Source organism: Argopecten irradians, chromosome 2 (assembly GCF_041381155.1).
Source record: "Argopecten irradians isolate NY chromosome 2, Ai_NY, whole genome shotgun sequence".
In the NCBI taxonomy this organism is placed as follows: domain Eukaryota; kingdom Metazoa; phylum Mollusca; class Bivalvia; order Pectinida; family Pectinidae; genus Argopecten; species Argopecten irradians.
This window is the reverse complement of record NC_091135.1, coordinates 25,485,225-25,513,173: the sequence shown is the minus strand read 5'-3', so window position 1 is coordinate 25,513,173 and position 27,949 is coordinate 25,485,225. Positions and strand designations below refer to the sequence as shown.

The 27,949-nt window shown below is 33.5% G+C and overlaps 1 protein-coding gene across 1 annotated transcript; it reads left to right on the top strand.

The window, feature by feature from the left end:
* Positions 1–8: 8 nt before the first annotated feature.
* Positions 9–27,082, top strand: LOC138316544 (von Willebrand factor D and EGF domain-containing protein-like). The gene is given in 23 exon segments (XM_069258227.1): positions 9–23; positions 5,652–5,741; positions 6,218–6,589; positions 9,540–9,625; positions 10,399–10,468; positions 10,999–11,187; positions 12,478–12,686; positions 13,766–14,039; positions 14,294–14,443; positions 15,932–16,115; positions 17,002–17,192; positions 17,804–18,085; positions 18,253–18,367; positions 19,030–19,140; positions 20,655–20,765; positions 21,100–21,210; positions 21,508–21,618; positions 22,082–22,192; positions 22,625–22,735; positions 23,088–23,198; positions 23,479–23,589; positions 25,506–25,842; positions 26,050–27,082. Coding segments are annotated over 23 exon segments (3,501 nt in total). The 3' UTR covers positions 26,099–27,082.
* The last annotated feature ends 867 nt before the right edge of the window (positions 27,083–27,949 follow it).

Here is a 27,949-nt window from a genome sequence, read left to right as displayed (position 1 = left end):
TTAGCAAAATGACGATTTGTGAAGTAAGTCCTCTTTCGCGGAAAGGTTATTTTGCAAGCATCATCTATCAGTGTTTGGCTAAAATCTAAATCATTAAGTTTTCAAAACGAACGTAGGCGAACAAGGTTATGGTGAGAAAGTGAGTCAGTGACTTTTCCCATACATGTTTAGTAAATTATTCATGAAGCAAATTTTCTGCGTATTCTCAACACATAGCTTTCCGATGTCTCCATTTTTCGATGTCTCAGTTTTCGTCAACTAAACCATTCGAAAGGATATTGCGCTACACAAGAAAAGACACTATCGCGTCAAACTTCATATCTTCGTTTAGAAAGGCAATCCTGTAGCAAAAGGGTGTAGCGTCTTCAAATATATTCATTTTATTTCCAAATCCGAATTCTGATTCGAATGTCACTATCGACAAAAATAATGTGGATGGTGTTTTTGACACGTAATGTTCGTAACATCACAATGTTTACTTACTGTTATGCACTATAATAAAAGTCAGACCCATCTACGGCAAAACACATTCGATTACTGATTTTTCTATATTGTAGATGTATGTAATCGATATTGGAACAACATACTCTCTAATCTTTTGTGTCCCATTGTTACAAAAACATATATTCCTCCTACACTACTGGAGGTGTTGCGATAAAACTTTACAGGAATAAACCTGACACAGTAAATACATGTGTGGTAAATAGTGTATTGACTTACCCGTACCACATCCCCCTTCAGTAGGGTTATGCCCTTTGTTTCAAAATGATCGATCTCATTTTGAGTTGTTTTAAATTAAACGTCCAAAATCATTTACATGTTTCGGGGCTTTGGGCGGATATATATTGGCATCCTGAATAATAATTCTAGCTATGGTTGCCATTGTAATCAGGTCACTAAACGAAAGTAAGTAACGTAATTCTTTATAAGGAGGAGTATAATTATAGTAGTACGTAATACCAGGTGTATAAAACAAACACTTCCATTCAACATTCATCTTGTGAATATAATTATATAGTCCTACCTGAGATTTGTAAACAAATATAATCTCTCCGTGTTCTTACATTATACATTTTACCTTCGGACTAAGCGTTTCATGGTTTTCAATGGATAATAAATAAATGGAAGTTTGATATGAATATTTATAGTTCTTACATTTAGAATAGTTTTATTAGATCTGAAATCCAAATTGGAAATCAACATTGGACATATATGTTCTGAAAGTGAAGTGCAAAGTGGTGGTTTACAGGAATACATAATCTTAGAATTCAATAGATAATCTTACTTTTTAAACACTCAATATAAAGCAAAACAAAGAAATACTTTTAATGAAACGAGATTTAGTCGTGCAATAATATTTCTGGTATATTGCATTTCAAGATAGGTTCATTACACTACACCAGAAAAAAGTACACGTGTGATCTAACAGTTCTATTCCGCACAATCTGGTCTTTTTACGTGATTCATCCACCTATATATCTATATGTAGTACTGCTAAAATGTTTTAGACCATTTATGTTTTAGTCATAAAAATAATATTAACAGCAACGCATAAACATGCAGTGTGATGTCAGTTATCAATTTAGTACTTGTTTTATCTGCACGAAGTATCTATCATTAGATAAACCGGAAAATAAACACATATACCCTAAACAATACCGATTTATCTTCATTGTTGCACACAGACGGACAGGATGCAGCCAGTCAAAATGATAGTGCTGATCCTTTTGGCCGCCAACGCCTTTCACTCTTCTTCTGGTATGTACACCGCATTATATTGATTGTTAGAATAAGAATTTTAAAAAATTGTGATTTTATCGCTTCATATTAAATTGTGTGCATGAAATCATGTAGTAGGTTTATCCATAAAATCTTCATAAAACTAAGTTACGGCTTAAGACGATTTTTCATTCAATTTTTTGTCCATATGAGTTTGTTCTGATCAGCGCTATGGAAACAATGCTATATATACTGCATGTTATTCACAATATGTTTTATATTAAAAAAAAAAAAAAATATCAGCAAATTTTTTGAGAAAAATGTAACTTTCAAATAAAGTGTTTATTTCTCACGTTTAATCAGTATCATCCAACAATTGGGTATGTTTACGGTGTAGCTATTCAGCATTTAACCATCAATATAGATTGTCTGTTTACTTTTGAATCAGCAGCCCCTAATGTAAAAGATACCATTGAGCAATACCTTCTTAGAAAATATGCTAATGAACAACGGTGACTTAATATCGTGTTTCCATGTTTAACGACTTTCATCATACTGATTTATGTTCACGATCAGGGATATTGTATTATGTTTCGACGATATCAGCGTTTTATTTGCGGACTCCATCTCGGCCTCGTAACATACGAGAAATTAAACTACACACAAAGCATACAACTTTTTTTATATAGATATTAATAACCAACATTATTTTAAAGACGTTGATTTACATTGCGGTATCAGCGATTAATAATTCTTTTTGTGTTGATTGTATAATGTATCATACCTCATTGAAAGTTATTTTCCGTTGTTAAAACTGGATTCGTATGCCTATATATCACTTCCTTAGCACGTGAAGTTGGTATAAAATGTGTATGCATCATGACCAGCTCTAGGTATCACTGTTGATTTGTTGTAAATTGTTGTGTAGCTTATAACATTTTGACAAAATATGTTCGAACATTTCAGCAAAAACAATTGCGGTACATACATCATTGATTTCTGTCACCAAATAATTATGTTGTGATGTGTACTAGAGACTACATCAGGTAAAAGGAGTGTGTGTTTTACCGGATTTGAGTTTACAAAAACATAGCCATCTAAATCTTGTTGACCTTGACATGTATATGACAATCGCCGGACAGGGCTACGATCTGATACCTTCTGTTACGGTCAGCGTCGTTTCACAACGAAAGTTTCTTTATCATAAGACAAAAATGTTCAACTGCTGTATCTATGACAAAACATGAAGATTGTAGGCTAAAAATGATTAATCTAACATTCTTTCTTCAAAACAGTATTGTTACTTTGCTCAGATGACATATTATTAAATGTATGCTTGAATGAGATAGCAGTATTAAGTTTACAACAGGTCCACCGTAACGAGATATAATTCACTCATGTGTTCCAAAAATACCAAGTATTGTCCATAATGAAAATTGAATACTAGGAAGGTAATCCTCAAATGATTTGCAAAATGGAAAAGCATAGAAGGTACGTATGTGATTCAGTTTGATATACATTACGAATCAAACCTTGTGACACTGCTGCTTTTTAGCTGAACGGAAATAATACTTGAATTATCACATATCCTGAATAAAGTTCACAAGTTTGTATGACAGGTACGTTGCAGCTGATAGGAGACCGCTGCTTAAATAGATATCATTTACAGAGGTGTTTTATCAGACACCCCTTATGGTTTGAATGGCTTTCATACTATCTATTGAACATCTGTTAATCTGTGGGGACAGACCTTTGACCTAGAGTTCCTATATTCGTGTATTAACACACACTCATACTTGATAACACATCCATAGAACTTATCTGTGTCATAATGTAATGAACAAAAATCAAATTAAAATTATTATATAAATGATGATACCTGGTAATCTTAAGTCGTCCTTCTCAAATAAACATTAATAATCTGTCAACAAACTCGTGAATTATTAGTAAGAAATGTTAATATATCGGGCAATCTACGTTTGGTCTTCAGTTGAGTACTCGTCCCTATGAGGTATGCTCTCTGTTCTATCCCCGGCCGTGAGACACTCTTAAAGTGGTAGTTTCTGCTCCTACTAAGCCTTTAGCATAAAGGGAGTGGGGCGACTTGTTCCTCCTTTGTCAGTATAGTGTAACAGTGTGGTGTATGTTTGTTTGGTGACTTTGTCATTCTGTTGTAAAATAGCGCCAAAAAGGTCAATAGTTCTTACAAGGAGACATAACACGAATATACAAACATACAGACAATCACACACTGCACAATATTATTTTCACTTGAGGCCGTCCTTACATGATCCTGGCTGTTACTACGATATAAATCTAACAAACCAAACCAAATAATGTTGACACGAGTAATTGTTCTGTTAAAATGAATTAAACAATTATAGCTTGTTTAAGTGATCTCCCTTTAATATGGATAATTTATACCGTTCTTTTTAATGGTTCAACAGTAACGTTTTGTATTTATGATGTCATAATACGTAACGTACGATTCGTTCGATTACCATTATCAAACTCAATAAACAGCATGACTATAGCTACAGCTTTCCACACTAACATCGTCACTCAATTCGCATCATCATTTACCATGATCATCATCATCATTGTCAACAATATCCTCACTACATGTATATTGATATCATGATCAATAACTCTTATATTTTGTTATCATAATCAATGTTATCACATATCGTTTTATCATCATAACATTATGTGATATCATCACCCACATGTACATCATCCATAAAAAGATAATTGAAAAAGTCAGCACTGAGAGACAAACAGACCGACAGACAGACCAACCAACCGACCGACCGACCGACAGACAGACAGACAGACAGGCACACACACAGACAGGCATGTAGACAGACAGACAGACAGAAAGATATGTAGACAGACAGGCAGACATTTAGACAGACATGTAAACAAACAGAGAGAAAGAGAGAGGTGCGGTGTGAGTATATCAAATATTCAACATTGCAAGAAAAGCAAAATTTAATTAATTGTGGCAATAACATTTAAGGTCAGAAAGATAAATAAAAAAGAGGAAAAAGAAACTGGGCAAATAATGTGTACTTTTTATAACGCTACCAGTTTTTCCCACTTCTTCAAATTTTTATCAAACCTTTCTTATTTAGAATCACTTTTACTAGTAGTTATATATTTTTGTAGCCTATAGTGTTCCTTGATAGTGTTGATTAAAGCATGAAATTGAATTATTATAACAGATTTGCTAAATTTATGTTTCTCTTTCCGTTTAAAAATGTATACTGCGTATGTAATATTAATATATTAAGTGATGACCATAGTCTTTAAAATCATGTGTATACGTGTATAGCAAAAAGAAAACTACTTAACGTATTAATTGAATGACGAGAACAGATACAATTGTATACATATATATTGACTTTTATTCAATTCATTTTCATTAGAAATATAACTAGATTTAGTAGAAATTAATATAATACTTTAAATGTCACGTGCGCGTTTAGAATATGCTTAAACGAGTCAGAAGTATTACTATAGATAGGACTTTTGCTTAACTTAAAGACCTAGACAGATTTCAAATTTAAGTGTAATTTTTCTACACATGTTTACTTCGTTTTGAGATGAGAAGTTAACCAAATCATTAGTTTTATTTATATTTCATTTGTTAATTCATTATGGCATTTTCTGTAAAATGTTCATCTATAGGTCTTAACTTGAATGACAAACTGATAAAATCACAATGGTCCTTTGTATCAATATATCTTACAAAGCATCCATGCATCTGTAAAAAGCAAGTAAAATTACCATGAACTGTGTATACATATGTCCATTTATTCATACAAGAAATATTATAAACTATTTTATCATTTCATTGCAAACTGGAGTTGTAGTGATTCATAGGACATCTATTCCTTTGATTCATACATTAATTGAAAGGATTGTTTCAGATCGCGTGCTCTGTTCGTGCAAAGACGACAACATCCGGAATACCAGGACCAATGTCAAGTCAGAGTGATCAATTCTATGCTGGAATTTCAGTAAGAAGACACATTTAAAAATTTTGTCTTATCCAATGGTCGACCTGGTGTGATTAGTGTTGTCTATAGGTCTTTCTTCCCTCGATCAACGTATATAAATATACAATACTAAGTAATTAAAGGCCATTTCTCGAGAAAAGAGCTTCATGAAAATATTTCATTGAAACTGTGAATTTTGTACGAAGGAACTCTTTAATTGAATTTGCCTGTGTATATGCTGTTTATAGTCGAATCAACTTTGTCTGTCATCTACGATTTAGGTCACACATGCATGTGTAGAAATTGTAGACATATTGATTCAAAGTAACAACACTTGTCTGTGGTGAATGCAAGGCGGTCGCAAGGTAGTATATGATACATGATTTATAACAAGGAATTAAATTATCATAAAGTTTCACCAACCCGTAGTTAGTTAACATCCTACAGATCATAGTACATGTATAACTTTTTTAAGTTTTTTCTTGTTCTTGATACAGATAATGACACCGACAGTGACTGTTTATCGTGGAGACGCAATGCATAAGCGAACGGTTATTTTATTAAAACCGACGGTACCCATAGGATGTCCTGCTGTATTCAATAATAACTGTCCTGTTACAGTTGAACTAAGTGTTCCATCCCAGTACCAGCAGTGCACTGGAAATGTTGGTTCGAAGCAACCACGTGGAAATAGTCATTGTGGCGTAAAAATTCCGCCTAATGAATGGGATCGCGAACATGAAATTGAAGTGTTCTGGGTTGATGACCAGGCTTACACACTCAATGCTGAAAATTACAAAGTGAGCCTTCACACCATCGCTAATGACTATCACAAAGTGTGGGGACAAATTCACCTTAGTGACGTTAATGTAAGTATACCTACACTATATTTAGGCACAATTACCTTTCGTTAATTTCCCCCGAAAAGCATGATATCATATTAAAGCAATGGGGATCACCTTGTGTTTTGATTTCGTATGAGGCTCATTTTTTACACATTACATTTTCAAAATAGAAGACAAAATAAATTAAGCAAGAGATATTTAAAATAGTGAAATGCACCTCACCTACAATTGAAAAACCACTAAGAGACTATCACAATAGCAGTTGATTAACTGCATTTGGAACAAACAATACCCCTTTTCATGAAATCAAAATATTTGATTAGATTTCATGTAATGTGCACTGGGGGTGTCTGAGAATACTCTGATTAACATGGCATAAAGCTTATTATCACGAACTATTTTTTTCAAAATGACATCAACATTTAAGTTTCTTCAAAAATTTTGTACAAGACTTTATATTAATGCTCCAATTGTATTTTCTGCATGTCGTTTATATATACTAATGCGTAATGACTTCATAAATTTCGCGTAATTGGATTACGCCAAAATAAAGAATATATATATTTACTGTAAATTATTTTTAACTGACTGCATCTTTGATTTTGTCACAAAATTCTAATAGGTTCGACTAACCAAAAACCTCGAAATATGCCAGTTATACTCAGGGCATGTATGACTCACTTGGTCTGAATACAGTTCATTTATTTATTTGATATTATAAGGAATTGAAAAAAATACCAGTTATTATTATTTCCTTATTGAAGCCACAGGGTGCCAAAACCTAAATTTTTAAACAAACTCTGTCCCTCCCCCTCCATATTTAGATTCAATGAATTTATCTCTGTTAAGCCGTATTAAGCCCAACCTCTCTTGAACCATAGGTTGTTTCTGGCCAAATTTTGTTACAGTTCATGGAAAACTAGTAGCATTTTAATGGATTAGTCTCTGGTTTATCCCTATTGGGCCCTGTTTCTCTGAAACAGGGTTAGGGATTCATACCTAAAATAAACTTGTTCCACTTCGCCCAAAGATATTTTTGACAGTGTGGTTACAATCAACACAGATCTCTGACTAGTAGCAATTTAAAAGATATAACACCGTTTCATAATATTGGGCCTAAACCCTACTGTCCGATGGCGTCAGATTTAAGATTTGTATAAACTTTAACCGAAAGGATGTTTCTGGCTATAATTAGTCCTTTTGAGCCAGGTGAGTAAATGATACGGGATATGAAGATAAAACGTTTAAGACGCGTCAGCAAAGTATGCGGTGCTATCTGTCATGTAATATTTAGTGTAGCAGGTGCTGTTCTATATGAGGGTAATAAAGGCAAGAGTAAATACATAGGGGATTTCCCTCGTTTCCATTTATTTGTTTACTTAATGATACGATAACTGATAAACCTTGAACAATGCAATGTGGTTTATCTTCATTCTGAAAATCAAAGTTTGAGCAATATGATAAAGCGGACAATATAAAACAAAACATTTCAGAGGTATCATGGCGCCCACAATTGAAAGATATATGCTGGTCAAAGGACAGAGGGCCCTTTTCTCTACTTTCCCCTTCTTTCTCTTTATTATCACAATCAAAGAAGGTCAAGTGTCGGACATCTTGTCTTTCAATCGATTCCAAAAATCAATGTGCATAATTAGGCACATTGGAAACCTGCCTATGATATTTGAGAGAGCTCCTTCGGTATTTTCCCTACGAAATACCAATTGATAACAAATCTTTAATCAAAGATGGCTGCCTGACGGCTATCTTGCTACCCGATCTGTCCCTACTGCAATATGCACAACTAGGCATCAAGGGGAACCTGTAAAATCCCTTCGGGATTGTTAAAGGAATAGTGATAACGTACTTTAATTGTCAAAATCCATGATATCTTACTATTGACCATCTTGTTACATGCATCCGATCAGTCCCAAAACGTGCTACGTACAACTAGGAGGAGCGAACCAAGAGAAGCCTACCAATAGAATTTCAGTGAATTTTCTTCAATGGTTTCTGATAGTCATAACACGAATTCTTTATGAAGGGACGGCGGACGAAACGCGATTTGAATTTGATGATGGTAGGATAAATGAAATAAATAGCAATTGAAAATATGTTGCTTAGAGAATACATGGTAAGTATCTTGCACTAAAAGGTTTAATTTGTTGCGATACGTAAGAAAGCCGAGATGACAATATTTTCCGAGTCGTCTTGGCTTTCTGTGTCGAGCACCAAAATAAGACTTGTATTGTAAGATCCTAACCGTGTATTCTGTTTATCCTGTATCGATTTACTTACAGATGGTATTCAAAACGAACCGGCCGATCAAAGCGAGACGAAAAAAGATTCATTCACTATATCAAATGAGAGTGTACTCCTTGTTACTACTGTTGGAAATATATGATAAGCGCCTTATCAAAAAGTTCAAGTTATTCACTGTGTAATATGTAATAATTAATATGGAAATATTAAAAAAAAAAAAAAAACAATTAATAATAAAAAAATTAATTTACAATACCTTTGCCATGAACCAGGAAAAAGACGACACCGCCATGAGTTTCGATATGGTAAAAATGACTCCGGTGAATGTGAGGTCACTTTGTAGTGGGACTAAAAGACATTTCATTCACCGGAAGGTAAAAGGTCGGGGTCAGGTTAGACATAACTTCGTCAGTCGTCAGATGTGGAACAAATTCACGTGATCATATTGACGGATAAAGCCAGTGTAACCGCCAGTAGTTATTCCTCAGGATGTGCGGTAGTTGCAGGATGAAAACCAATATGTGAATAGCAAAATATACTTTTAACTTAATTTCTTACCAAATATTCAGGTTATTCATTTTCAGTGAGAGTACTTTTTTGGTCATTCAATTGTTTCATGGTCTATACTACGTTTATTTTTGTTGTCGTTAAATGCAAATGCAATGACAAATTAAATGCATTAATGTTTTCTCTCATATTTTCTCATGGCTTCAAGATTGAAGTGAGGGACGATACTCAGACCTGGAAAGGAAAAGAATGTCATGCCATTTGTGATCCACATATGCGTACGTTTGATGGCAGGTAAAAACTATCGAAATATGCTTAAATGTGTAACACTGAATCTGCTCTAAGAAGATTTCACATAATGTTCCCGTGATCTAACCGTGCTGCAGTGTTTGAATATAGAATACGTATAACTGAGAATAAATCCCTCACTATTATTGAAAATATTTAGAAGGTTTATAGAGGATATTCCTTGTTTCTTAACGAATACCAGTTATATTTCATCAAGTTAGGTTGGAACTTTGATATTTTTCACGAGTGCGAAGCACGAGTCAAACATCACCTCACGGGATAAATATTACTGGTTCTCATCATTAAACAAGGAATATCCTACTTAATACATTTTTCTCGCTCTCATTTAACATAGATCATTATAACAAGTTTCACCTAAGGTTATTCCGCCATTGTATTGTAGTTATTTGTCCTTGCGATTATTACGTCGTATTTCTGCGAGCATTATAAATGTGGAAAAATATGAGGTCATTGTCGCGCATAAACTTTCAATGCTGCAATCCTATTGGTCAAAAGCGATTGGAAATATCTAAATTTGTTTTCTCACTGGAGTGAAGTATAACGATTTTATGTTTACCGTTAAACCTTATATTCACTGCGAAAAATATAATAAGATTTTAAAACTTATTCTTAAGCATAATAATTTTGTTGTTCTACAGAGAGCATGTCAGTGTGAGTTTGGTCTAGCTCTTAATGGTCCGCACAAAATATAAAAAACCGTAGGACATATATCTCAAATTTTCACTGTGTACTGAAAAACATTTTGATTTATTCTCTAGGTATTATGACAATCAAAATACCGGAACGTTTATTCTATATGAACGTGATGACGATTCAAGAAAAGTACAGGTAGATAATTGTTTCTGACTGTCATTGTAGCGGTAGTTTTGAGCCTCTGTATTATAATCTCATTTATTGTAAATATAAAGATAACATTAAACATGAAGCGTGTGTTTCTATTTAAAACCGTTCTTTGATGTAACTACATTAAACAGTATTTATATAAATATATATATATGTATGGAAAAGAAGTAATTCTAACAGTGTGGACAAAAGATTGTCGAATTTTCGAGGCGATCTGCCCCTTTGTCAAGTCACAAGAAGAACAAATAAAATTACATAAATATATATATTTTATATAAAATTACAATTTCATAATCGTATACCTTAAACTTCATGTTCACCGAAATGAAAAGTGTACGGCTGGCGTATTACAGCGGACGAAGCACGATCACTACCAGTCGTCTTGATCAAATGAATTTTGCACTTTAAACAATTGCGTTGCCGCTATCTGCACTAGATGTGATAAATATGAAAAGCACGTTGCGATGACATAATCACATTAGGTACAACATTGATACAAAAATGTCTTGCTCTAGGTACAAATGAAAGTTACACCATGTAATGCTCCAGCACGTGTATTTTGCGTCTGTGCCATTGCCGTACGCGCTGGGGGAGATGTTTTCGTCATTGATCGATGTCCTACGATTTATCGACCTATATTTGCGTTCCGATCTTGTGAAGATCACATACTAGATGTCAGAAAAATCAACGAGAACAACTATAAGGTATGTTTGTTTGCATAATGAATCTTTAAAGAAAATGATAGTTGTTTAAAATAAATGATTGCTCGTAATATTGTCTTTATTTCTCTTATAATTGTTTTCTTATTGAACATGCTTACTTAGTATGTTCCACTCGAAAAACAACTATTTACTGATTGATATCCAGACATTTGTTTAATGCGTTAAATTATAATATAATGCTGAATTTTCAAAGCAGTGCTTTCCTCTTACGGCATTGACATGTGTTGATATAATGACGTTTCAACATTGCGATTTTGAGATTAAGTTATTTTTACTGTTAACAGCCAGGGTTATGTACGGACGGCTTCGTATGTATATACGGTGTATTGTGTTTTTGAAGTTGAGTGCGTATCGTGGGAGACAGCCGTATTCATAATAGAGGAAATCCGAAGACAATATCCCCAGGCCGAGACACACCATAGTCTATAAACGTATTAATTTCTGTTTCTGCTTAGTACTCAGAGATAGCACTATAAAAAGAGCAAAACACACTAATCTACAGCATCCACCCAAAACATACAGATGCATACAGGCACTCACACACCGCAAGCATTTCATAATTTGGAAGCCGTCCTTAAACAAACCTGGTTAACAATATGTAAGTAAATATGAGATTCTGCGATTAACCACCATTTTCATTGGCTAGTACACTGTCACGTGGAAGGCGATATTCAACATGTTGAATCGATTCTTCCATTTTGATAAATATCGTGTCAAAATTCCTCTTGTGAGGTCACTCCCAAGTCGATATTGCATTATGACTTTAGAATACCTCGGCGTCTAGTTCTTCGTGAAGATATAATCTTAATACACTTTAATAATACTTAGCACAATGAAAATATTTTACAATTAATCGGTCCATATAGTGTTATAACGCTCTGGTAGAATGTCTCGGTCATTATTTATCTCAGCAAAGTTCCATAATTGATATATAATAAAAAAAACCTGAATTCTTTATATCAAAAAGTTAATTTCACGAGGTGTTAAAGGCAGGTCCAACGGTTATGATGTCGCATCGGTAGTTACTAATCGGGTTGGAACCATATCCGCTAACCATACAAACAGTAAGGTAGCCTTTTGCAAATTACATAAATATGGGAGAAAAGTGACAGGTTTCAAAAGAGATATCTAATTATTCGTGACACTCTGTCAAAACACAAGCCTTTTATTAACTTTACTTTATATTTCGGATAAATGATTGAATTTATGTTGTTTCTTCTGCGTGAAAAAGCAAAACTTGTTAATTTATAATATTAATGTACTTACTAACAGATTTATCTTCCGAGTGGAACCTATCTAGACGTTGAACTTCTTCATTATACCGGAAAAGATGTAATGAACCTCCACATGTATCCGTCGACAACTGACGAAAATCATACACATGGACTATGTGGTACTCTAAATGGAAAGAAAACCGACGACTTTTTAACCCGAGACCGAGTGCAAACAAATAACCATGATGTATTTTCACGGTCATGGAGGTATTGCCTTCAAACATGTTTAAAAATCAAATGAAAGGATAGTACGAGGGCAAGTCAAAAAGTAACAAGCCAATTTTATTTCCGAATGTCTGAGACGGTACCAATTTCATGTCCTGTGTCAATATGTGTTTCATGCAGGGGGTACAACCTAGCATGTGTTTCCAATTATTTTTACTGATATGGAATACCATATATAACAAGTGGTGAATCATAATCGGAAATAAGACATATTGGTTACCTATTGACCCACTTACGTAATATCATAAAATAATAGAAAGGTCTGCTTGAAGAAGAGTTGTAAGATTAGTATAAAAACCCACCTGTTTTATGTCATTAGTGACGAAAAGTTATCACATTATATACATAATTATGTGTACTGTATGTATATTTAAGACTGACATGTTAATAACGCATTAACCTAAAGACTAAGGGCTTTTCAGGTCACATATGGTTATAATACCAGGTGCTAGAAAGGGAGCAGTTTTACACTGAAAATTCAAGTGTATTATTTGGGGGTCGAGGAGTATGTAAAAATCCAGACAAGACAAAAGTTAAATATCCGACATTTCCTTTGATACTACAACCGTGTAATAACAGAATGATATTAAAAAATATCTGACTTGATTGTTTTCCTATATTGAATGCCATGACCATAAATTGTCAGCTTAAATGATGATGGACTTAGAGTAATTGTAAGACTGTTATCAAGATTCTTTTCAAATCGAATTTGTGCTTATTTCCGTTTATATCAAAATAAGTTATCATTTTATTTCCCTAGCATGTAAAGAAATACTCGCCTGATCAATGTTTTGTTGATTACTATTCATGCACAGCACAGTTTCTTGTTTTTTTTTAATTTGGATTTTGTTTTAGACATGATAATATGAATTAGATAAAATCAACGCAGATAGAGTGCTAAAACAGTGTTTATAATCATTTAGAAAATTGTTTCTATGATAAAACCATAGTGAGGTCTTAACAAGACTTTCGTAGTCAGATTTGCTTGTTCAAATAAGACCGCTTCCTTTTTTTCCCATTATCTTAATAAATTAACATCAATTTTATTTTGATACAAACAGTGTACCAGATCAGGAAAATCTAATCACTATGGGTCCCGAGTTATTGCAGCAATTGGAGGTCTGGAATAAAACCGTACAGTTCTGCACTTGCAACGAAAAAGGTCCAATTGATCGACCTGTAGAAAAAATCCAATGCTCACAGAACACCATTGCCACGTGCGTAAAGAAACATGAAGCGACTGTTAGGAAACAGCAACATTGTAGAGTTAAGGCAAACCGTACTCTAAGGAAGACTTCGGTTATAACATCGCCTGGGCATTTTACCAGACGTAAGGTAAGCGACTAAGAAAGAGAACCGTCGATTCATTCTTCCAGTGGCAGCAATTCAGGAATTCTTCAGCACTGTAAATATACATAAATGTTAAAGGAAATATTATTCCGTCTCTTTTGGCGCCTTGGATTGTAAATGTACTGCTATTTTTTTATTTATATAGAAGTAACTACATTTGTATCGATTCATCATATTATATCATGTATATTATAACTGCTAGTAAATTGCCTTCATAATCACATGTATTTGTGTAACAGAGAGATGTTCCAAGACTTTGGACCAAAGCGAATGCAACGTCGTATTGTAATGAGTACCTTCAAAGATCGTCTTCGTTCGAGGCATGCTCAAAAGACATTACAGTGACCAATCCACAGTCTTCAATAGATACGTGTGTCCTGGATATAATGGTATGTCTTAGCAAATTTTAGTTAGTGTTAAACGGAATTACAAAAAAGAAAGGTATTGACATATTTGAAGCGATTGTATTATATTAATTAATTCGAACTGAACTGTAGGAATTCCGGAAATAGCGATCACCGAAAACAGGAATTGTCATTGAAGTAAATGACTAAGTTTTGACCTAGTTGGACATGTTCGTGCCATATTATTATTGTTACGAATATGGATTACTTCAAACAAGATGCATGTAATTTCCTACTGTTCAAATATTTCTGGATTAAAAACAAGCATTGGAAGATAATAGTAGTAATGCCTTATGTTGATAGCGATCCAGAACAACCATGCAAGATTCAGATTGTCTCTTCATATCTTCAATTTTTACAACTATTAGTTATAATTTTGTTTTTTATTTTGCTATTATACTATTTGCTTTATCCTGTGTGATTTTTGTTTTGTTTTTGCTTTTAATAATGCATTTTGTGTAAGTGTAAATATATCAGTTCTTAATATTATGAAACATATTTTTTTCAATTATTTTTACCTCCACTATTTACTTACAACTAACTGCATAATCTATCCCTTTTAATTCACATTATAACAACGTATAAACTGTCAAATGGTACAGTTTGCTATATTTAGCATATATGGGCAATGTATTCATTATAAAACGAAAATTTCAGTTCTGTGATAGTTTCATTTTAGTACCAAAGATTTTGATTTATCTTTGAACGCTATTTTGTTATACATGCTTGCTTTACTGTATAAGATTTATGATATTTATTTGTATTCTAACTTTGTTTTTCTCAATAATAACTCTTTAGAGGTAATGTTGTGTTTGTTTCTTTAATATGGGACGATGGATAATTTTTTTGTATCTTTCCTAATTAATCGGATTTAATACTAGGATTGCATAAATTTGAAAACTCGAATGAAAGTGCTTGTGATAAGTGGCAAATTACGATTTAAACGATTTAAAGCAAAACCACTAAATCTGTTTTGGTGAAAGTTACAATTTATATCTTTATAATCATCGCGAGTTACGGTTGCAGTTCGATCATTGTTACATTTATATATAGTGTTCCTTGCTTCCGCCCTAACGATAGTAATCGTGCCGATCTGGTGAAAACAAAATCGTATCATTTCTTCAAACACTAATTAAATACAATTGTTGTCGTTCATAATATCGCTTAAAATTATTTCGTAAGGAAAAAGACTTTAAATAAGTATACAGTCAAACTTCATTATATGAAAGTCGATGGGGACACGATACATCATGAATATCCCATTGAAGTAAGTTACCTGGAACGCATATCGAAACGTTAGGACACAACCAACGTACTAATTAACGTTAAACACAATGTCGAGTAAGACTTCACTATGTGTATCTAATTATTTTGTGGAACATGAGATAATGTTTCTTAGTTACAACATTGTGGAGTCTTTTACTCATTAATTACCCAAAACACGTTAAAAACAGGACTGTATTACCTTATTAGGCAACACAGACAACTATGTAGGCTTCGTCTGCACGGGAATCATTAAAGTCCGTCTGCTTGAAGGAACTTAAACAAAACACCACGTACCAAGAGGAAGACTCGAAAGATCAGCCGTCAATTGCTAAGAAAATCAAAGAGATCACATGTCCAAATGAGTGTAGTGGAAACGGACAGTGCGATAATGGTGAGTATACTATTTCTATTAGAACCCTAAAAAAATTAAAGACGTACATTAAAGTGATGGATAGCAGTAGCCAGCTGACGAAGTACTTATCATTTAAATTGAGTTGTGATTATGATTAAGTATGAAATACAATTTGTAGCACTTTTTCATCATAGAATGTAGGTACATTCGTTAGGAAATAATTATCTTGTTTTTCATTCTAAATCTAGCTTTCTTATTTTCTTGCAAACTGCTATAAAAATGAATCCGAGAATAGCGCAATATATAAATTGACTTTGCGTATTGATTTAGAAAAATAATCCCTCGGAAAATCGTTCGAATAATACGTGTAAACCTATTTTATCAGAGGTCTGGCAAACATTTGTGACACATTTTGCAAACAAAACTTCTTTCTTACATTTTTTATCCCGATGAAAGTAAAAAAAATATATATTAATGCTTAAATAATATACGAATAAAACACAGAATACACTATTAGGGCAGTCATTTCTTACTGAAATATTTACAGGAATTAACGTACCATTTGTTTTTCTAAGTACATGTATATTTCGAATGTTTCCACAAGCTGCTACATGTCGACTGTGTTACCATTTAGAAGATGCATAGTTTCATTCGTAAAATAACACATACAGACATTCGAATTAGAGAAGTTTGTGTATTAACCTGTATATAGATAAGTTTTGACGGGATGTTCATGTTAGAAATGAATAATACATACTTGACAGAAATACTGTGTCGTGTTACATGAACTTTTAGCTTAATTTTTTAATATGGAAGTATATTGCTTTAATTATATGTAATAAAGACTATTACCATCAGCTAATAGCAAAGCCTCTTTCTAGGCTAACAGTACTTTTAAAACTATCACGCTGTTGATATATTTTAGGAACATGTTTATGCTATGACAACTTTGGAGCTGCCGATTGTTCTATTGATATCCGTGAACCTCCGCAGATATACGGCGTGAACCCGGACTCGAACGGCACCTGTGATATCCGGACATGTCAGTCAGCAATTGTCGAGGGAGAAACATTTGTTGACTTTGGCAACCTAACTTGTCATTATCAATTATTTCAGGTAAACATAAAATTGGCCGTTTGCTAAAGAAATGGTGCACACCAAAGAAAGGCTTTAACTTTCATTCCAAGGCTCTCGCATGATCTATAATAAGCAAATCTAAACAATGAAATATAAATCATATCTCTAGACTTTGATGAACATATAATTAAACCTAGACGAAGCAAAAACAGACAGAATGATTTCTTGAAGAGAGTCATAACTTAGGAGTTATGCAACTATTGTTTTAGTATAAAAAATATCAAGTTACCAAAAAAGCTTTCTATTTAGTATTTGAGTGTCTTTCATATTTTAAATTACTAATGTTAAATATAAACTATAACAAGGCTTACCAAAGTTTTACCGAATGAATGTTACTTATTTCAGATAACATTAATATTTTAAAATTCATACTTTCCTTTTAAAATTCCTAATTTGGGAACAAATTAGAGGTATTTAGACCAAACTAATAATGGAATGACAAGCGTGGTTTTGAAGAATACTGGTTTTTTATTTCAATTTAATTTCTCTTCTTTTCTTTTAAACGAACAATCGTCTACAATGTTATTATTTAGTTTTTGTTGGCCAAGCTCTATCTTTTTAGTTTCAAGTTTTTATTATCTATTGTCAAGGTGTACATCAATGGTACAACAGAATTTGCCTCCAACATGACATTAGCAGGCCAATTCAACACGCTAGTGGAAGTGTTTTGCCCTCTTCCAGAATTATGGACCGAACATGTTGCCAAGCGATCAACAGATTGGTCCTCTTCCTATGAAGTCCCGTTTGTGTATAGATGGTCAGTGGCAGTCAGCAATGATGGAGAACACTTTGGAGAAATAAACGAGTTATTGGTATATAACGCGGAGTGCCAGATTATTGTGGATAACGACGCGTCCGTTTTTGAGTTAGAGGTGAGTATCAGCTAAGATATTATGTTTTACATAAAACATTGCCATAGAAGCATATGATATTATGTCGTTTGTGGAATCCTATTTCAGTGCTTTATGTTTTGTTTCTGCTATCCTCCGATTACTTGTCCTACACGCCCAGTGCCTAGCTTCCCTTTTTGATATTCTAGGATGAATACTGTTTTATACGAGGCACGTGTGCACGTGATGGTATGACAAATGCTACTGACCAGTGTTCCGTTTGTAAGCTTGAATTGACACGCTTTGAATGGAGCAAAAACAAAGGTGTTGTATTTCGTATGATAACTTACTTGCCATTAATATTTCTCTGTGATAGTTCGTGTTCTTTCAATAGTTTCATTTTCATACTTGGCTTTTCACTTGTCATCGTCTAATTATGATGAATGTGGAGATCCGAATCATTATGGTTTATGTCGTCGCTGTTAATTTTTCTTCATCTCAAAGGACCTTCCCCATTTCATAATTCTTCACAATGCCTTTTATAAATGATTACAAGGTCATGGGTGTAAAGGTGATTTACGTTAACTTCTCTTTTTACATTGCGAGATTTTATTTTTATTAGGAATTTTAAATAGACTCAGCTTATCATATATGAGTCACTGTTCAAGGTCAGAAGGCACCGGCAAGTAATGGTGTTCTTTAGTGATGTGGTCACATTATCAAGATATTCAGAAACTGACAAGCAATTGATTCACTCAATAGAAGTGGTCACTTATAAAAAAAACATTGTTCATTATTTATCGTGCTAATTTTCAAATATGCATAGAGCCAATATACCATAGGTAAAGAACATCCATTCAGCGAACAATACTATTTGTGCTATATATCAAACAATGATAACGAATAGGTATAACTTACATAACTATCTAAACTCCATCAAATTAACCTGATATGACAGACATAATTTTACACTTATACTATTTTAGATTATTGTAAAATCGGTGGACTCTGTGTGGCAAATAACTCAGTCGACACCCACAACAACTGTTTAATTTGTAATGTTGTGTTATCCACTGATACATGGAGCAAGAATCCAGGTAAAATATGATTTAGAATTATCAATTGAACTTGAAAGCATGAAACCATTGCCCTAGGAAATTAAAACGTGGTTTTGATAAAGTTAAGTCGTTGTATTAAAGATGCGTATTCCTATAACGAACCATTTGTTTTTATTGTGTTATCCCGTTTTGTTGCAATTCGGATTTCTTTGGGGGGAAAAGTGGACGGTCTTTGTTTATCCGATGGGTCCTACAAGAACTTGTCAGCATGTCTTTATTGTGATACTACACGGACTAACACTCAATGGTCGCTTGGTAACGGTAAAATACTCAACATATAAAAAGAAACTTGTTTTTACTAAATTATAACTAGTTTTTAAACTCATTTTATATATTCATTAGTTTTATACTTCCTTTGTAATGTCACCATATATAATTTTACATTAATGACCACCAATTCGTCGGTTGAACGATCTTTGATGTGTTTGTCTTGTGGGTATGTTATTATACAGTTAAATTATGGGGTTGAGGGATATAGCAAGTTTCTGGTTTCCCGAGACTTGTCTATTTCCCGAGGCGGAGCCGAGGGAAATAGGCAAGTTCGAGGGAAACCGAAAACTTGATATATCATTCAATCCCATACTTAACTGTTTCAATATACCGATACATACAAAAGCTATGATAAGACTAAAAATAGATTTCTTTTATACGCTAACGTTCTCTCTACTCCTGTCGCGTACGGTAATGGCCATTGGAGATTGAGATACTTTTACATTGTAATCGATCTACGTAATCTTATCTTCAAACATACAAATTATTCTGAGATGATAACTGTGATTCTATGTCCGTTTTGTTTTGATTTTATTCAAACCGCAGGTTAAAATTTGATTCCGCTATGATTTCTCGATATCTCAACATTTATACCACTAGGCAAAATACTAAATTTGTATATAAATATTGTTGAAAATCCGAGAGGTTAACCACTTACAGGTAGCCTAAATACATGTATATACATAACAACTGTACATATATGTAAAAGGTATTGTCCTCCTACCCCCATAACATTTTTTTCACAAGCCTCTCACTTACAAGATAAACATGGCGACGTGTTCGGTAACAGTTTCCGATCGATATTAACGTCGTCTGAGTACGTCAACGGAGATGGCGTGATCGGAAACTAGCTCCGTCCAATTGTTACGTCACCTAGCAACTGATGGCGTGATCGGAAACAAGTCCCGCCCACCTCAAATCTGATTGGTTAAACGGAAATACCCGAGTGCAAGGGTGTGCTAGCTTCCAGGGGTGTGCTAGTTCGATGACTAACACACAGCTGAGAGAGGTTTTTGGAAAAAGCAGGGAGCTAGTAAATTTAACAAAGTATCTTTTATATAGTATAAATAAAGTAGAGGTATATTAAATGATTTTAAAAAGAAATTGTTTATTTTAGTGTTAAGGACAGATACAACTGTAAACGACCAGCGTTTACTTTGAACATGGATAAAACGCTGGTGATTCCTCTTTGACAGTGCAACAAATGGTATTGTATGTTTCAGACTATTGTCTGATTAACGGTCTGTGTGTGGCTGATAATATGACTAAGGAAGGGAATGACTGCTCTATTTGTAAAACTACACTCTCTCAATCGACCTGGAGCAGAAACACTGGTAATATTAATATCAATACAGAGGAGATACTTAATATATACATATATCTGCAGAGAAATTCAGCCCCATGAAAGCAGGTTCGGCCATTTTGGTTAAATGTAGTTTTTACGATGCGTCCCAAAAGCAATTTCTATAATATTCATTTTTGTATAATAGATGGTGATACATTGGGCGATCCTACATATGACTTATTATGTCTAATAATAATTGAATTGAAAATCGTTACGATTGAATATAGAATGATAAAGTATAAGTAGACGATGTGGACCTCTTACATTAAAGATTTACATGAATAATTGTTTGAATTTGATGTAATTTGTTTCATATTGTGCAGGTTTCTGTATGATAGACGGTGAATGTGTTCCCCATCATGGAGATAGGTCGAATACCACTTGTCTTACTTGTGACATCACACAGTCCACAGATAACTGGAACCTTAAATCAGGTGAAATGAATGGAAAGGAACAATATTCCCAATATATAAAGACACCACTACCTAAATTTCATAGTATTAAAATTATGATTTCTTTAACCATGTCAAAATAATGATTCGTCATTAGGATGTAAGAATGTAAAAAGTAGCGTATGAACGACGTTAATACCGATATCACAATGTTCAAGTCTGGTCTAAGGGAGTAATTACTGGTCATGTTTATCTGTAGACGAATTCGTGGATATGTAAGCATTCACAAAAAAGATATTTCTTGTTAAAGATAGTTTAAGTACAGCCTTTACAATGCAGGTTTCTGTTTAATTGACGACAAGTGTATTGCTGATAATGAAACTAAAGAAGGGAGTGATTGTTCTGTGTGTCACGTAAAACTCTCTACCTCAACATGGAGTGGAAATACAGGTAAAACAATGCATATGTTAATAAACATGCACTCTTCAGCATAAAAATACTATCAATTGAGAATATTTAGAAATCAAGATATTCATGTAAAAATATAGCCAAGGAAAGCAGATTAATATTTTCTATGATTTTAGTATTAATGTTATAGCATACCCCTTTGGCAGAATAAGTAAAAATTAAAGAAAGTTATATTACTATGACATTACTTGATTATAAGCATGGTTTGCCACCCTAAAGGTCTATCAGGAATCATGGAAATTACTACAATATCAGCATGAATTCGTTGTGAGTGTCGTCGTCTTAAACTTGGTTTTTACTGTACGGTATACATTTTTTGTCTTAACTGAACAGTTGTGTATGAAGAATTATACTGAATATTGTTTTGGGGGTAAATTCGAATAAATACTTTTATAATGGCACAATCTTGTAATATCCTGATGTATTTTAAATCAATTTCGCTCAGGGTATTGTCTCATAAACGGAGAATGTATTCCTGACCATTCCAAAAAGTTAAATGCAACATGTCTTCAATGCGACGCCATGCACGTGTCTAATGCTTGGACTCTCCTTCCCGGTAAGTAGATAATAACATAAAAGAGCCAATCTTGCACACAAGACCCTTCATACTGTATTAAAGCAGAGGAGAAATATATTGGATACGTTATGTTATTATAATAGTAATTATTAATGGCTTAAAAAGATCTAGATCTGTGCTTTAGATATGTACGTGAAAACTGCGAAAGATTATAGTATTCCAAAGAATTAAACAAAAAATGACTTTATTTAGTTTCGCTGCATCCGTCAAACAGGTGACGCTTGAAAAACGAATAACTGTGTAACTTTACTTTACCCGGCCAAAAGTAAAGTTAGACAGTTATTCGTGAATAACGAATAACGAATAACTGTCCAACTTTACCTTGCTTATGTATCCAAATATTTAAAAACAAAACATTATTTTGATATGTTATTACTTCTTTTTTAATATTTTGTCTAATGATATTTATAGGTTATTGCTTGATTGACGACCGCTGTGTTCCTGATAACGCTACCAAAGAGGGAGACAGCTGTAAAGTGTGTGATGTAAAATCATCCAAGTCAACATGGAGCCGCAATATGGGTAACGGATCACGCTAATGTAAACGAAAGAGACATAACGTCCCAAACATTACCGTGGCATATTCAGAAATAGCAAATTCTTTTAATACCACGATGCCTTAATGACTTTCAGTGTCCATGGAATGAGAATAGTAGTTTAACTTAAATATTAATATTTCTAACGAAACGTAATACTGATCATTATCCCTAACCGATATCAACAATGACGAGTTAAACTATGTCCATTAGCGGTCCGCCAATATGCATTTTTATAAAACAATTATTGAAGCCGCGGTTATGATAGTACTGTTATTATAGTCTTAACAATATCCCACTCTTCTGGATAACTATACATGTATTTATACCTTGTTCAGAGTATTGTACAATTGACGGACACTGCATTCTACACCGAACGGCAAAACCTGGCACAACTTGTCTCCAGTGTGACGTCACGAAAAGTCCAGATGGATGGACTCTTAAACCTAGTAAGAAATATGTATTTAATGAATGTAGTTATGGCATTTTGGTATTTTTAAAGTTATAATTCTCTTAGAGATCATATGCATGTCTTGTAAGAAATATTAGTATAGAAGCAAGTGATCTACATACCGCCAATGTACAGGATACATTGTATTACAGAGATAAGATAATACCATGTATACTTTAATGGCAAGATACATTGGGTATTGAGTAAAGTGCCAGGGTTTTAGGAGTTCGTGAGTTTTTCATAACGTTTTTTAGTAAATATGTTGCATGTTTGCTTAGACTTTTGTAGAATAAATGGGCAATGCATCGCTCATAATGCTACATCGGATACTGACAAATGTTTGGCGTGTGATGTAAAACACTCCCGGGATAACTGGACAAGAACATGTGGTAAGATATAACGAAATGGTTAACTTGTAACTTCTATGCATGCTGCGAATAATATCATATCAAAATTCATTAGCAAAAATAGACTAAATATCCAGGGTTCGTTTGCCCTATTGACTGTTGAAAAAGTTTTAATGATACCTGTTAGTTTTAGTGTTTTCTATTCTTTGTTTTTGTGATCCACATTTTTTTAACTCTCATTTATCAACTCTTTGTATAGCCTGTCTACAATTTCGTAAACCCCCAAATCAACTGACATATTCATAGATATCAAGTTTCAAAATTATGGTTATGAAAACCTTTACAAACAGCAAAATCCTTCATGATTTGAAATTGTAAAAGTTCCGATATATCGTGATATGTATTTTGTTTGATACTGTAAACCATTTTTCTTTCGTGGCCACTTTTTCGCGTTTTTATATGCAAGTTATTTTCACCGCCAATCTTTCTTCCATAGTTGAACTTTACTTGGATTATATATATATATATATATTCGCGACGATTTAGTTCCGCGATTTTTGTAATTGCATGCGAAATTTAAACGTCCACTAAAAGAAGTTGGTTTACAGTATTATATAGATTTATCATATATATTTTACACGTGAATGCACAAATGATCATCCAACCCTCACATTTCATTCCCGTAAAACCCCAGAATAGTAACGTTGATGTCAGTGTGACTGAATTAACCTAGAGGTAAGTCTATTTATTTATTTATAAATTTGGAAGTCTTTTGAGTAAACACAAAGTTTTATAAGCAATACAATCTTGGATAAACTACGGACTTAATATTTCACAAGGTAATTTTTGCTTCATTTAAATAAAAAACAAAATATAAATACTACAATATAGCATATATCAAAGTGAATGTATTCGAAATATAGACTGAAAGCAACTTGTTAGACTAACACTCGCGGATCTGGACATCCCACGACATAGTTGCTTAATATTTAATGTGGTTCATATATTAAGGATCCTATAAACAGGTACAGGCATTTTAGGTTTAGTTTTGTTAGTTTAACGTCCCATTAACAGCCAGGGTCATTTAAGGACGTTCCAGGGTTGTTGCCGGAGCAAAAACAGAGTGAAAAAATGAGAAAACTATAGGTCAGTACCACATACTTGCAACTTAACGACTCGGCAACCGCAGCTCATTTAGTGACCATTTCCATTACGGTAACCATAAATGCGTTCAATGTGAGTTTGTACGTTATGGAGAGTGTGGTATTTCTAGTGTCTATAAAAGTGGAATTGTTGCTTTCTCCATTGTTACCTATCTTGTCCATTAAAATATTATTTATTGATTAGACACAGAGGTCAGACTGAACAATGTATAATATCGCATTATAACAGAATCGAAAAAAATGACTTGTCCATTGTCAGTGCCGAGAAGTGTAACCCAATTGGGTATTTTTCGACCTACCTTGGAGAAAAACTTAAGCGAGATTGGAATAAAAGAGCCATAGTTCCATCATTACAATGAGACACAATGCGAATATACCGTAGTCTCTTGAAAAATACATTCACGCACGCAAAACTTTGCATACGGGAATGTCCGTTTTTAATTGACCAATGCTGTTAACATGGATGCTAAGCTTAATCAAACAGCCAACCAGTTAATGACAAAAAGTTAGCATAATTACATGTGTATTACCATATCTACTGCACAGCATATCATTATTGATGTAACATCATTCGTATTACATTATTGATCAGGCTAGCTATGTAAAAATAATGTGCTAATGTTACTAACACTCGGATGATTAACACAATTTATTATGTTCGTATTTTTCAGAATTGTTTCAGGTTATGAAATTATGGTCTGGTTGATTAGCATATGACCTATAGCTTTATCATAGTCTTGTATAATTATTTATCAACTTTATATTAGAGTTAATATCTAAATTGTTGTCTTACAGAACCATCTACAACCTCCACACTATCTTCGACAATAACACGTGCTACGTCTCGAACTCCGACGAAACTTACTGAGGTCTTTACAACTATTTCTAACGTCTATAACACAACGAATGACGCCATATCAAATATCTCCTCAGGAGCAACTCCTAACGCTGTCCCAAACAGTACCCCTGACACTACAGATAATATCGGCAATGGTGCTGACGGCACTGATAAGGAAAAGGCTGAACGAGGGAAATCATCGTCGTCGAAAGCCTGGATATCAGGTCCTGCAATTGGTGGGCTGATTGTCATTATAGTCATAGGGGCAATCATACGTAGGCGAAGGACTAAAAGGTTTGTTATCTTTACGCTAATTAGTTTATATATGAATAAGTACATAGATATACATGGACCAGTTGATATTTTTTATTAATTTATAATATGAAATAAAAGTCTACCACACATCATTACAAAATTGTGAAAACTGCTATTTTCTTATTTTCACTGCACACAAGACTTGATATTACATACCAAACCGTTTAACTATACTTTCGTTGACAGGGATGTGGAAACAAATTACAAGGTTACGTACGTGGCTTCAAACTCCTAGCAGAGGAATTACGTCCAAAGTGGCATACGGTAAAGCAGATAGATCATTACCAATTTTCGCAAATTATACCTCTATAACGTCATTATTTTTGCATAGAGTTCATCGTCTTTTATTGGAATGTTGCAAGTGGCTGTTGCATGCATTATTTGGTTTCATTGGTGATTCCGTGATACTTCAGATTACATTACAGAAAAAAACCAGTTTCAATTTTACATGACTGGTCGCATGTTTTTGGCCGTTTTATGATTTTGTGAGACACTAATGACGTTCCTAGCGCAATCAACACTCATCGATCCCTGTACTATAATTATTGCCGATGGACAATTGATATGTGTAAACTTAGGTTTGCAGAACGACTTCAGTGTGACATCAACAAGTGGGTAAAGAGTTACTAAGAATTAAAAGTAAAACGTTTGCTGCATCTACCTCAAGTATTATAAGATGTTACCTGATGAATAATGCTTGGTTTATTACAAGATATATGTTATATATTAATCGAAGTATGTTTATATATTAAACTGTGAATTGATTATCAGGATAAGATTACGGTTATGATCATTCGATATAAAATGTTCATATGTCTTGATAAAAAAATTGTTTTATCTATAAAATCGCTAATTAGCCTTCGATTAACATTATTTCCATTGTCTTTTTTGACGGATTTGAGTGAGATCCCTGTAAATTGGTGTTTATATTTCCCATCATGTTGTGTAGTATTCGTGTTTTATGTAGATCCGTATGTCATGATGATTAAACGTATGACTTTAAATTGATATTAAAAGTTCCGACAATAAATTTATCTTCATTGACGAAATGATAGAGCTCACAGTAAAGCTAGGGTAAGATTTTTATTTGGAAAATTTTCTTTTCTATTATGTCATATATACCATTTCTTGTAGTAATCGTGTCTTACTTATTTTATTTTTCATATATAATTAAACACTGTATGAATGATTTTAAAATTAAAACTACAAGTTTCATGTACGTCATTTCCTTTGTTATCGTTGTGGCAATAATCAAACTCACAGTACAATGATCAAACTCACAGTACAATGATCAAACTCACAGTACAATGATCAAACCCACAGTACAATAATCAAACTCACAGTACAATGATCAAACTCACAGGACAATGATCAAACTCACAGTACAATCATCAAACCCACAATACAATGATCAAACTCACGGTACAATGATCAAACTCACAGCACAATGATATTCAGATGTTTGTTTCAAAGTCTGTTTCATAATTATGTATATAATTTATGTTAGCATACCTTTGTAATTACAAAAAAACAACACTTTGTATGATTTTGAATTGATATCAAACATTACATAAGCGTTATTTCTTTGTTTTCATTGAAGTAATGCTAGACAATAGTAAGCCATGGCAGCCTATGGCCAAAATAAAATCATTGCTTGAGTAAGTTCCTGTGATTATATTTATCGTCCTATGTTAAGGAAATATACAAATAGACTTTATACTGTATGTTATGATACGCGGACGAATTGCCAAAGACAATGGATGACACTCCTGTTCTTACAAAAACACATGTTGACGCACTGAGCGAAATGACAGCATTTTGTAATTTCTGTTTATCTGCGATACCTGCAAATACAATGATGCCTTTCATTTGTTTGAATATATGACAACCTCAAATGTTTGTGTTGTGCAGCGTTTATGTAGTGTGTGGTGCGTGTTTTGGGAGACTGACACGATATTTTGTATAGTGCAGCTGTTGACCTTGTATAGTGCTATATCAATGAAACACCAAGCAACACTGATTCAGACCATATTGCCAATTAGACTGTTATGAATATGTTGCCCTGGTAAATTAACTAATAAAAATA